This window comes from Seriola lalandi, unplaced genomic scaffold (genome assembly GCF_002814215.2).
Source record: "Seriola lalandi dorsalis isolate HSWRI2012SDOR001 ecotype SW California unplaced genomic scaffold, Sedor1 jcf7180002054590, whole genome shotgun sequence".
NCBI lineage: Eukaryota > Metazoa > Chordata > Actinopteri > Carangiformes > Carangidae > Seriola > Seriola lalandi.
In genome coordinates, this window is record NW_019525143.1 from 15,443 (window position 1) to 27,535 (window position 12,093).

At 41.5% G+C, this 12,093-nt stretch overlaps 1 protein-coding gene across 2 annotated transcripts in view; it reads right to left on the reverse strand.

Moving 5' to 3' along the window:
• LOC111664458 (myocyte-specific enhancer factor 2C-like) overlaps nt 1-12,093 on the reverse strand; it is a 29,676-nt gene that overhangs the window by 7,267 nt on the left and 10,316 nt on the right. For both annotated transcript variants that reach the window (XM_023419042.2, XM_023419041.2), the window contains exons 3-4: nt 9,024-9,202; nt 7,385-7,588 (exon numbers count right to left, since the gene is read on the reverse strand). In XM_023419042.2, the coding sequence (XP_023274810.1) occupies nt 7,385-7,588; nt 9,024-9,077 (258 nt within the window). In that variant the 5' untranslated portion in view covers nt 9,078-9,202. The remainder of the gene's footprint in view (nt 1-7,384; nt 7,589-9,023; nt 9,203-12,093) is intronic.

Sequence of the window (12,093 nt, forward strand, 5' to 3'; positions counted from 1 at the left end):
CCAATGCTAGTGTGGCTAGCGGCGGGATGGCCGTAGAAGGCTATTTTTTCCTCCAGCGTGTCTCGTCACTCCCATCCCTCCCTCACAATCTGTCAATCTGGCTCGTCTATTAAAACACAAAACCGACCGCACCAGCTTTCACACACACACACACACACACACACACACACACACACACACACACACACGCTGTGCACCATATTACTACTACACACCCACTCCTTCCTCTTTCAATAAAAGAGCTCGACTGTGTAAATCTAACGAAGCTGTGGAGGAAGAAGTTCAGATTATTTATTTAAGTAACTCCAATAGTTGAAGACTTTTACTTTGAAAGTTTAACTTTTACTCTGACAGGGTATTTTTATTATTTCATTATTATTTTTATTCAGCCTGGTGTCGATGCTTTGACACCATATAAAGAATAAAGTAGAAGCACTTCAGTCCAGCAGTTGAGTAAATATTCATATTTACTTTCCACCACTGAACAGGAATGTGTGTGTCTGTCTGTCTGTCTGTGTGTGTGTGTGTCTGTCTGTCTGTCTGTGTGTGTGTGTCTGTGTGTGTGTGTGTGTGTCTGTCTGTCTGTGTGTGTGTGTGTGTGTGTCTGTGTGTGTGTGTGTCTGTGTGTGTGTGTGTCTGTCTGTCTGTGTGTGTGTCCGTCTCTGTGTGTGTGTGTGTGTGTCTGTCTGTCTGTCTGTCTGTGTGTGTGTCGGTCTGTGTGTGTGTGTGTGTGTGTGTGTGTGTGAGTGTGTGTGTGTCTGTCTGTGTGTGTGTGTGTGTGTGTGTGTGTGTAGCGGCAGGTGGTTAGAACAGCTTTCTGGAGACAGAGAGGGAGACAGCTGAGGAGGGAGGATGCCATAATATCATGCCAGCCCCCCACCCCCCCCACACACACACACACACACACACACACACACACACACACACACACACACACACACTCACACACACACACTTCCACACCTCCTCCCTCACTCTGTTTCTTTTCCATCGATTTTGGTTTTTCTTTTTTTCAGTCTCAGTTGCTGCCACTGCTCTTTTTTTTCTGTGGGTGGTCTCCTCCTCTTCCTCCACCACTTCCACATCTGATGATGCTCTGAGTGCATGTGTGTGTGTGTGTGTGTGTGTGTGTGTGTGTGTTCAGCGTGTGCCAGGGAACATGACATGCAGCTTTTACAGCATCCCACTACAAATGCTCAGGCAGCAGATGGAACTTCGGTCCAAAATTAGAGCATCGAGTATTTACAGTCCTGAACCTACGAGATCTACAAACAAAGAAGAAGACGAAGAAGAAGAAGAAGAAGAAGAAGAAGAAGAAGAAGAGGAAGCAGCAGAAGAAGAGGAAGAAGAAGACTCTTCAGTGATGCTTTATTTTACGTCTCCTGTATTTTCCTGTATCTAACTTCCTGGAAACTTTCTTCATAATTTCCTATATAATATTAACTGATATTTAGTCGTTAATTACTTGAACAGTCTGAGTCGTTTGACAATGATTATAAAAAAAATGGAGAAACACTTTTGTGAAGCCAAGAGTCAGGTGACCCTCTGAAGGGCCCGGCCCCCAGGTTGGGAACCAGTGGACTGAACTATGTCAGTGTACATGACGTAGTTAAAGCAGCTACAAAAGTAAAATGACTCATGTCGATGATCTGATCAGAGATCAGATCATCAGGAAGCACTTTTAAGGTTTAACTACAGGAAGTACTTTTATTGTGATACTTTAACCAAAGAAAGTACTTTTACAGTGATACTGAAGCTGATGATACTTCTGTACTTAAGTATGATTTAAAATGCAATACTTTTACTTGGAGTATTTTTTACATTGTAATATTTGTACTTTTACTAAAGTAAAGTATCTGAAAACTTCAAACAAAGTATTTTCCATGTGAGACATTTGTGAACATAAAGGATAAAATATCTAGAGGAAATATTAAAAAAACTTTAGCAGGACGTCTAGAATCAAAATAACATTAGATGAAGTTTCTGAACATTAAACTGAGACTCGGCTCCTCGGCCGTCGTCTTCCTATTCTTTATTTTCCTGCCGTGGCTCGCACAGTGAGACGCACACACTCAGTCATTCACAGGCAAACCACAGTCACACACACTCACAGCCCGTCATGGCTATTCTTAGCCGTGTCCCGGGCTATTTTTAGACCACTACCAGTTTCCAGCCATTTAGCAGGGAGGGATCACAGCCAACACAAAGGAACTGGACTCACTCTGAGAGCATGTGTGTGTGTGTGTGTGTGTGTGTGTGTGTGTGTGTGTGTGTGTGCTCCACCTTATTGAAAACTTCATCTGTTTCTAATCTGAAACAGGAGGCACAGTTAAACACACACACACACACACACACACACACACACACACACACACACACACACACACACACACACACAGAGAGAGAGAGCAGGCCAAAGCAAAATAAGGTTGTCGGAGTAAAAGTGAGGAATGCAGATCTCCTCAGATTTATAAATAGCAGCAAGGTTCCCAGGCTAAATGAACACAATACAATAAGCTGATAGTTATCTGGCCTGCACCCTGTGTACACACACACACACACACACACACACACACACAAATAGGCACATGCCAACCCGCCACATGAGGAAAAAAAAAAGAAGAAAAGATGACCAAGACAAAGGAGCCTCTCTTCTGCTGAATTCCTGTCTGGCAGATTTTTCATTGGTTCAGAGTCTTTTCACAGCGAAGTGTGTCGACTATCACACAGTCTCACGCCACAACAACTCCTCCACAAGTCAATACAAACCAGTCAGTCAGAAAATTAATACAATTAATCACATTCTTTTTATCTTAATTAAAAGTAAAAGTTCAACATTTTTTGAAATAATCTTACTTGCTTACTTTTCCAAGAGAATGATACTAAACATTTAGCTCAGCACCAAGTGTGGAAGCACGGGGAAACATCTGTCCACTATCGCTGCACGATATGCAAAACAAATCATATTCCGATTTCAGTTTTCATTTAATTTCCACTGAACAGCATAAAAAATGATGATGATCTGATTTTTATTGGTTCTTGTACCAAACAAACATCTGGAGAACATGATTTGTATGTCGCTGCGTCTCTGTAGCACCACGACACTTACGGTGCTAACAATGCTAATGCTAACTGCACAACAACGTCATGACACATTTTACTTTTATCAAAAAAAATGCAGCTCCTGTGATTTGGATATTTCACCTATCGACATCTGTAAAAACTCAGTTATTAACACTTTATACCTTGTTTTTTTTTATCTGTGCTGCATCAGAAAAGAAAAACTTTCACTAGAATCAGTGAATTCATTTGCAGGGTCGAAGTAAATACATTGAAATCTTTACGTGTATTTCAAGTTCAGTGAACTTTGACCTGCGACTTTTTGCATTTAACCCAAACATATATAAACATATATATCAGTTATTTTCAGTGTAGCTAAATGCTGCTGGATTATATCACATACTAATTTGCATATTCTTGACATAATTCAATTACTATTTTCATATGAATACAAGAATTTAAAAAATAAAAAGATGATGTTTAATCTGTACATGAAATAATATGATAATGAAAATGGTGATTCATAATTAAAGCTAATTAAAGCTAATTAAAGCTAAGCTCCTGAGAGTCAGTGAAGTTTAGTCTCATGATTTATTAAGATTCAACATGTTATTTAATGAGCTTTACAGGTGTTTTAAACACTAGACAGGGCCAGGCTAGCTGTTTCCCCCTGCTCCCAGTCTTTATGCTAAGCTAAGCTAACCACACTGTGACTCCAGTCTCATAACAAACACAGACATGAGAGTGATGTCTGTCTTTTCTGAATTAAAGCTGTATTTCCCTTTAAATGATGAACTATTCCTTTAAAAATCTAAACCGTCACCAGCTCCAACACGCTGAGCCCGTTCCAGCGCCACTCTGGCTCGGTGAGCGTGACCTTGGTGCAGCCGCCGCGGCACCACGGCGTGCCGTGTACTGTTGCCTCAACATGAGAGGTTACACATGTCTCTCAAAGACCTGTGTCCCTCTCATCATCCAGTCAGAGACTCGGCACAGAGCGCTGGCCAAGAATCAAATGTTATCAGCAAACACACACACACACACACACACACACACACACACACACACACACACAGCGAGGTGCAGACCAAGCCTGAGCTTTAATACAAATTCATTAAATATAAGTAATAATAAAGGAAACACAAGACGATATTACAACTGTTTGTTTCCTTAATCCTTTCCTCAGCTGTTTTCATGTAAGCTAAGTGTAAAACTCTCGTGGGTAAATGGACGATGAGTTAAGTTTGTTTTGTTTTTTTTACAGTTTCCAATGTCAATAATGAACTTTCATTTTCAAATTATTACAATATACAAAACACAATGTCTAAATTTAACCAGTCATTTTCATTCTTCAGTACAAAACAGCAGTTTTCTTCCAACCTAATCTTTCTAATTTATCTCCACAGCAACCAAACACTAAACAAAACTCGCACCAGTGTCCATTAGCATACAGCCATGCTAACCGCTATGCTACAGTGCTAACATATAGCTACGTCCATCTACACCAGCTTCTCTACAGCAGGTTTTAGCTCCCAGTGGGAAGGTGCACGTGTCAGTGGAACATCAGTGACGTGCTCGTGGTATGTGCACACGCACGTGCACGTTGAACACCAGCGACACGCCATACCACCAGTCAAAGTGACTTATCACAAAGAATTTTTAACACCGTCACATACGGATGGTGTTGTACAGTCTCATCTGCCAGAGACATGGTGTTTATAACTGACACACAGCTGTGGCATGGAAGTCAAACAGCAGCAACTGTGACATCATAACTATATTGATAATTGATTGATTGATTCAGTTTTCAAATGTGAGTATCTGATGCTTTTCTTTGACATATATGATGATCACTGAACTTAATCTACTGTTGTTTGGACAAAACACGTGAAGAAGATAGATATGATGTTTTCTGACATTAGATATAAACAACAATTAATATTTGTTGTTGTTATTTAGACTCGAAAAATCATTTACAATGATGTCGAGTGGATAAAAATACTAGTTAAAAAAAGAAAAATCAATTAAAACAAATTAATTAAAATTAATAAATAATCTAATGACAAGAATCAATCAAAACAGATATTAAAATGTCAGAGATTAAGAATCTAAAATGACCAAGAGAAACAACAATTTAATTTTTAGTGTTTTGTAGTGAGTTCCAGGCCAATCAGTTCTAATCAGTTCATTGATAAAATCATAGCCACATAAATCAATAATGACAATAACTGGTTAGTTACCACCTCAAAACTAAAGTGGCGTATCATCAGCCACTTTCCAATCCTTCCTGTTTTATTTTGAAACCTCTGCAGAGATTTAATATTAATATTTAAGAGCAGAAACAATGTCAGGGTGCGAGACAGGAAGGATGGAGGTTTGGTGGATGGACATAAAAGTGTTCGGGGAAACCAAAAGCACCGTAACACCAAACTGTCTCTCCTCAGTTTGACTCTTTATGACTCTGAACAAAAACAACAAAAACACCAGGAGGAGATGAAAAGGAAGAGAATAATCCAAACCCTCAGGAAAAGGAAGCCGGAGGGCAGCGAGGGAGGAAATGTTGTACAGAGGATAAAGTGGACGCAAGGTACAGCGAGCAGCAGTAAATAAACCCGGGGAAACGGCGCAGAGATGAAGAGGCCGCCTGGACAGATTATAGTAACGAGCTAAACAGGATTGTGGTGGATTACAGGGGATTACAGAGAGGGTAAACCCGGGTGTGTGACGGGGCAGGCCAAGAGACCATGTGGTGGGCCGCGTGGAGGGAAACGCTCAGGTACATACACACATACAGGATGTACATGTGAACACAATGAGCACACACACACACTCACACACACGAGCTCACAGCAGCAGCAACACCCCTCCTGCCCGAGCTCATGCCAACAAACATGGGATGGCTTGTTCTTTTATTTTGAAGGTGGAGAGAGTCGACACTGATGTTGTTGTACCTGCTCTAAAAAGTCCAATTTAATATTTCCTTACAATAAAATCTGTTCCACAAAACACTTTTACTTAAAGTCTGAGTTAATGTTTCTTTAAAATAAAAACCTTTGCACTAAACACCTTAACTCTTCTCCTTAAGGTTTCCTTAAAATTTTCACTTAAGTATTTAAGGTTTTCTCCTGATCTCAGTCTTATACTTAAGGAACCACTTAACCAAACTAAGAAAGGATGAACGTCCCAACAAGAGTTTTCTGTGATCGGAAGAACCTGATGGACACGATCAATGAGAGGAATTGATTTTGCTCTATAGATTTGATCTTCAGCCGGGTTTATGATTTGATCCGATCACTCCACTTTCCTCAGCAGTTATTGATGCTCTGTGGTTTGAGGCTACGGGATCTTTCCGGTCAATTATTGGTGAAGTATGTCATGTACATCGATCAGCCGTCGTCTCCATGGAAACTGTAGAATTTTACCGCTGTAAAATCTCTGTCATTGCCGCAAATGCTTTAACGTTTTTCCTTAACAAAGGAAACCTTTTAAGTTATTCTGAGCAACAACCTTAAGTAACTCCCTCAGCTGAGGAGATATTCAACCGTCGTAAGTAAAAACTTAAGGTATTTTATGAAACTGGCTCCTGAGCTGCAGCTCTAATAAACTGGACGCAGTAGCAACGAAGCACAACATCCATTCAAGCCACAACTGAGGAGGAAAGGGTTAACAGCCCTCACTGCTCTTATCAAATGATGAAAAATATCTCGAGACCGTGTATCAATAATAAGGATTTTCACCTTTTTCTTTTTACACTTCACATTATTTCTGACAGAATGAATCAAGGAATAAAAACCTCCGCTCAGCGACTCCTTCCTGCTCTTTGACATTTCACAGCTTAAGTTCGACCTTGGTGACACGGTGTGCTTAGTGAAGTGTGTGTTCACAGTTAGTGTTAATATGTGTGTGTGTGTGTGTGTGTGTGTGTTTGGCAGAAGCATACACTTGCTATTGTGTTCTCCTAACACTATTACATAAGTCGAAGCTGAACAAGGTTCAATCTAATACAAACTGTGTTGCCCTGTGCTGGTGCAATGCTGTACAGTGCCGTCTGTCACACACACACACACACACACACACACACACACACACACACACACACACACACACCTGCACACACACATGGTCTACAGTTGAAGCTGCAGATCTGAATCCAACAGCTGTGACACTAATTGTACAATCCCTTCAATCTTTTCCAGCCACGAAAACAAACAGTGAATATTCACATTTAAGAAGCTTTAAACAGCTAATCAATTATCACTGACCTCTCCTGTCAATCAGCTTATTAACAATATGTGTGTGTGTGTGTGTGTGGTGTGTCACTTACGTCCACGATGTCGGAGTTGGTCCTGCTCTCGTGGGGCTCGTTGTACTCGGTGTATTTGAGCAGAACTTTGTCCATGTCGGTGCTGGCGTACTGGAACAACTTGTTGGTGCTGTTGAAGATGATGAGGGCGATCTCACAGTCGCACAGCACGCTCAGCTCGTACGCCTTCTTCATCAGACCAAACTTACGCTTGGTGAAAGTCACCTGGAGAAAAGAAGAGAAACGTTAAGAATATGTGGCTGTAGTCTTAGCGCTCATTTTGGAGCATTATTGGTGATTGATTAGCTTCAAGAACCAGTGACACTATAGATTTTATCCCACTGACTGTGTTTGGTGGTAATTAACAAACGTTAACATGCTAACACATAAACTAAGATGGTGACCAAGGAAACATTATAGCTAGCTAGCTGTTAGCATTGTCATATGAGCATGTTAATATGCTAATGCTAGCACGGCTGATGCTCAGCTCAAGTGCAGCCGCACAGAGCTGCTAGCGTCGCTGTAGCAAGTGCTAACTAGCAGTAATCTTAAACGTGGGAAAAAAAAGAATTAAGGCAAAAATAAATAAATAAATGAAACAATTACTAAATAATATGAAGTTCAGACTGTTAATCTGCATTTAAAGTCACATTAAAAAACACGTTCTGGTTCCATTTTAACTCTCAGAACATTTTAATTGAGTTTATCTCTTTCTGTCTTCATTTTACATTTATATACTGTAGGTGTGTAATTATACCAACAGATCGCAGTAAGTTCTCAATGTCCTGCATGTTTTCATTTAAAATCATAATGTCATCATGTCATAACTCTTATTATAAATCTAAGAAAGCATCTGTATCTGAAGATGTAGCTGCACTTTGACAGATTTTATAACCTGGATAACTCAGTTTTCCACATTAGATCATAATCAGGGATATGAAAAGAAAATCTAAAGTGTAATAAACTGCAGAACAAACTATCTTAAGTTTAATAAACACACTGGTTCTGTATGTTCCTTTGAAGATATCGTCACGCTCCTCCTCTTTCTGGTTTACACACACACACACACACACACAGAAGCAGTGGTTTAAGGAAAGTGGCGGGGTCAGTGCTGCCCTGCTACGAGGGTCAGGAAGCATATGTGCCTGCATTTCCTGTCATAACAGGAAGTGAGGAACCGCTCCCCCAGACAGGACTTTTTCTGTGCATGTGTGTGTGGTGTGTTTGTGTGTGTGTGTGTGTGTGTGTGTGTGCACTTGTGTGTGACACTTGTACACATACAAAAGTCCCATTGACAATATGCTGTTTTGACTCAGGTGTCATGTTTCTTGTCAGATACAGACACACATACAACCCCCTCCCACAGTCAGACAGTGTGTGATGATCATATGACATGATATCACCAGTTTGAGGAACTATAGTGCGTCTGTGTGTGTGTGTGTGTGCGTGTGTGTGTGTTGATGGCCTTTTTTCAGATGTGGAGGATGTAACATTTCTAGATTCATCTCTCTGTGGCTCTTTGACATTCATTTGTGAAATGTTTATTCTCACAGCACATTTACAGAAAGAGTCAAGTGCTCATGATGCATCTTTAGCTCCTGGTGCCTGAGAGGAAACGTTCATTCACTGGTGCATGTCTGAAAGTTGTCTGTGTGCTTACATGTCTGTTTCGTTCGTCCATGATCCGCGCTATCTGAATCTTTTTTCTCCCCATCTTGGTTATTTTCTCTGTTGCTTTTCCTCTTTTTCACAAACGTCTTCTTCTACTTTGGCTCCTTGGTTTTGACTTTCAGGTCCTCAAGGTTTTTCACGTTTCAATCCCAAACTGCTGGCTGGCTCCTAACAAAGTAAAAACACAGCAACACAACATTATCATTAGGGTGAAAAAAAAAGAGCCACGCATGCCCACAAACGGAAGACAGGAAGAGGATAAACCAGTTTAAAGATTCTGTCATACAAAGACACGAAATGACAAAAGACTCCAAAACAAAACCCCAGATAGAAACATGTATGAACACAGCATCTAATTACCAGAAATGGGATTGCGTGTGGGTACCATGGCATGCTGTGTTGCAGAGTTTAAGCAGCGTGCACGCACAGACAGGCAACATATTGTCTGTTTGCATACCCGTCCATTCACTGCTGCTGTATCCCCCCGACACACCCATAACCCCAGCTTCCTCAGGGGGTTACTGTACGCCGAGGAGGAAGTGAAACAGCCCGGCATGTCAGCATGCAAATAATAAAGAGTGATGAGTTTTTCTGTGTCGTTTGCTACGTAAAAAAACATCTGGAGGTTTATAAAAACCACATTTGAAGACAGGAACTGCTCTTCAGAAAACTTCCTCTCTGGGTGGAAGCATCATGAACATAATAGGATGAGATTCACTTCGATAATGAAACTGTATTCGTATGTAGCACATTTCAAACGAAATGATGCAACACAAGATGAAAACAATCATTCAGACAAAAGATAAGAACACATCAAACTCAGATCAAATAAATAGTAAATAAAAATGAGTAAGTAACCAGTGACAATGCTAACATGCTGCTTTAATGGGTCACTGTGTAAGAATTGGCCAACTGTCGAATTCATCCTCCACACAACCGGGGGGGGGGGGGGGGGCTTATTTCCAGAGAACTGGGGTGTCCACCCCCATCGTAAGAAACAAAGAAATGCGCTCAAATCCCGGTGGACTGTCAAAAATCTGTCATCAAATCTTGTACCTCTTGAGGTACAAAGCGATATTACGAGACGGTGTGGGACAAGGCTAGCTGGTTAGCATGCTAGCATCAGTAGATACTCTCCACATTCTGTTAAGCGGTGCAGGTGGTGACTGACGGGGCTTACTGTAGCTGTGTGTACTCGCTGCTACAAACCCACACAAACACGTGTATGCTTGACTCAGCTGCTGCTGATACCGGCTCTTCTACAGATTTGCCATTGATGCTTCCCGTACAAGCCGGACCTCAGTCTGTTTGACAAAAACTGCCAAAGAACACTAAGCTAAAGGTTGAATTCTGCCTCTCTGGGCTGCAAGTCACTCAGACATGTTTCTTTACACCCGGCGACAGTGTAAACAAAACATTAAAAATGCATAAAACAAACATGAAAGAAGAGTTTTTGTTGCACTGTAATAGGTTGCGATTATGACAAGATGAGCAATGAGATCAACAGTCCTGGAGAGGAACTTATTTTCCTACAGGAGTGGGAAAATATTTGTGTGAAGACAGAGCCACACAGGACTATCAGTGCATGCAGTGTGTGTGTGTGTGCATGTGTGTGTGTGTGTGTGTGTGTGTGTGTGTGTGTGTGTGCCATGTGACCCGTGTCTTGCTCCTGAAGTGGAGCTTAAGAGTTCGGGTCACAGAGTTAACTGGATGTTCACACACGCTGAGACAGACGCACTCAAACACAAACACACACGACAGGTTTTCTTGGCAGCTTTCCGCCGTCGTCACAGGAGGGTGAAGGGAGAGAAAAGGCGCACTCAGCTCTCAGGAGGCGGCAGCCCTCAGGCACACGGGATGACACGGAGAACGAAATGTTGGGTTTCGTAAGGACGTAAGAGGATGACGAAGGTGTGCTCTCAGAACAGAAGTGACAGAGATTCTCCCTTTATGTGAATAAAGCTCTTCAGAGTCGCTCTTTTGCTTCATCTCCCTCATCCCTCACTCACTATCACTATTTAAAGTGTTAAGACAACAGGGTGGTGTTTCTTGATGGATCAGAGTCTGAGGTGACTCTTGGCCCAAAAATATTCAGTTTGCTCTGATTTAAAATAAGGATTAACGGCAGATTCTCACATTTGAGAAGCTGGAAACATCAAACTTAAAGCTCCTCCAGTGTAAAGGTGTGTGTCCATGTGTAGTGTGATTATAGATCAGCTCTAGCTTCTATATTAATACTGTGAAAGTATCAAAGCCTCAGTCCACAGAGAAATGCACACAGCCTGTATTCAGAAACTGAGCCTTAAAACCAGCCGTCAGGACTTCTGGAACTTTGTGATGTCACAACAAAGCAGTCACCAAGCCCCGCCCACCTGGACCCACCATCCAAACCTTGCAGGATTTGGTTTCCAAAAACTGTTAAAACACAGAATAACTTTAAGAAGCCAGTAACAACCGGTTTGTCGTTTGACAGACAGTTGTTCTGGTTCCAGCTCTTCAAATGTCAAAACTTGCTGCTTTTCTCAGTTTTTACATTGTAGATTAAAGTAAAGTACATTTTTTACAGACTTAAAAAATGAATCATTAATCCATAAAATAAGCAGCAGATTGATCAATAATGATAATAGTTGCGGTTCTGATAATCTGCCCTGTGGATCTTCTCCATTACTCTCCCATCCTCGTCTTTGACAGCAGGTATGTCTGAATATGAACCGACGGCCTCTTGACACCGGGGGATAATTGATGTGTTTTGCCACAACAAACCACTTTGATTAAACGTTAAGAGTGATGTGATGCAGCGAGCAGCGACACGCCAGCCGGAGAGTGTTACATGAATATCTGGAGCCTGAGTCACGCTGCCTGCGTCGAGCTTCAGGAAAACAGCACACGGATCAACGTGGTTTAAATTTAGAGCGCCGCTCGCAGACGAGCACACTCAGCATGTTGCAGTGAAGGGGAATTTTAGGCCAAACGGAGACGGTGAGATGTGGAGGGAAGATTGCGTTAGACTTTCAAAATCAGCATGCGAGGAGCGCGTGTGTGTGTTTGTGTGTGTGTGT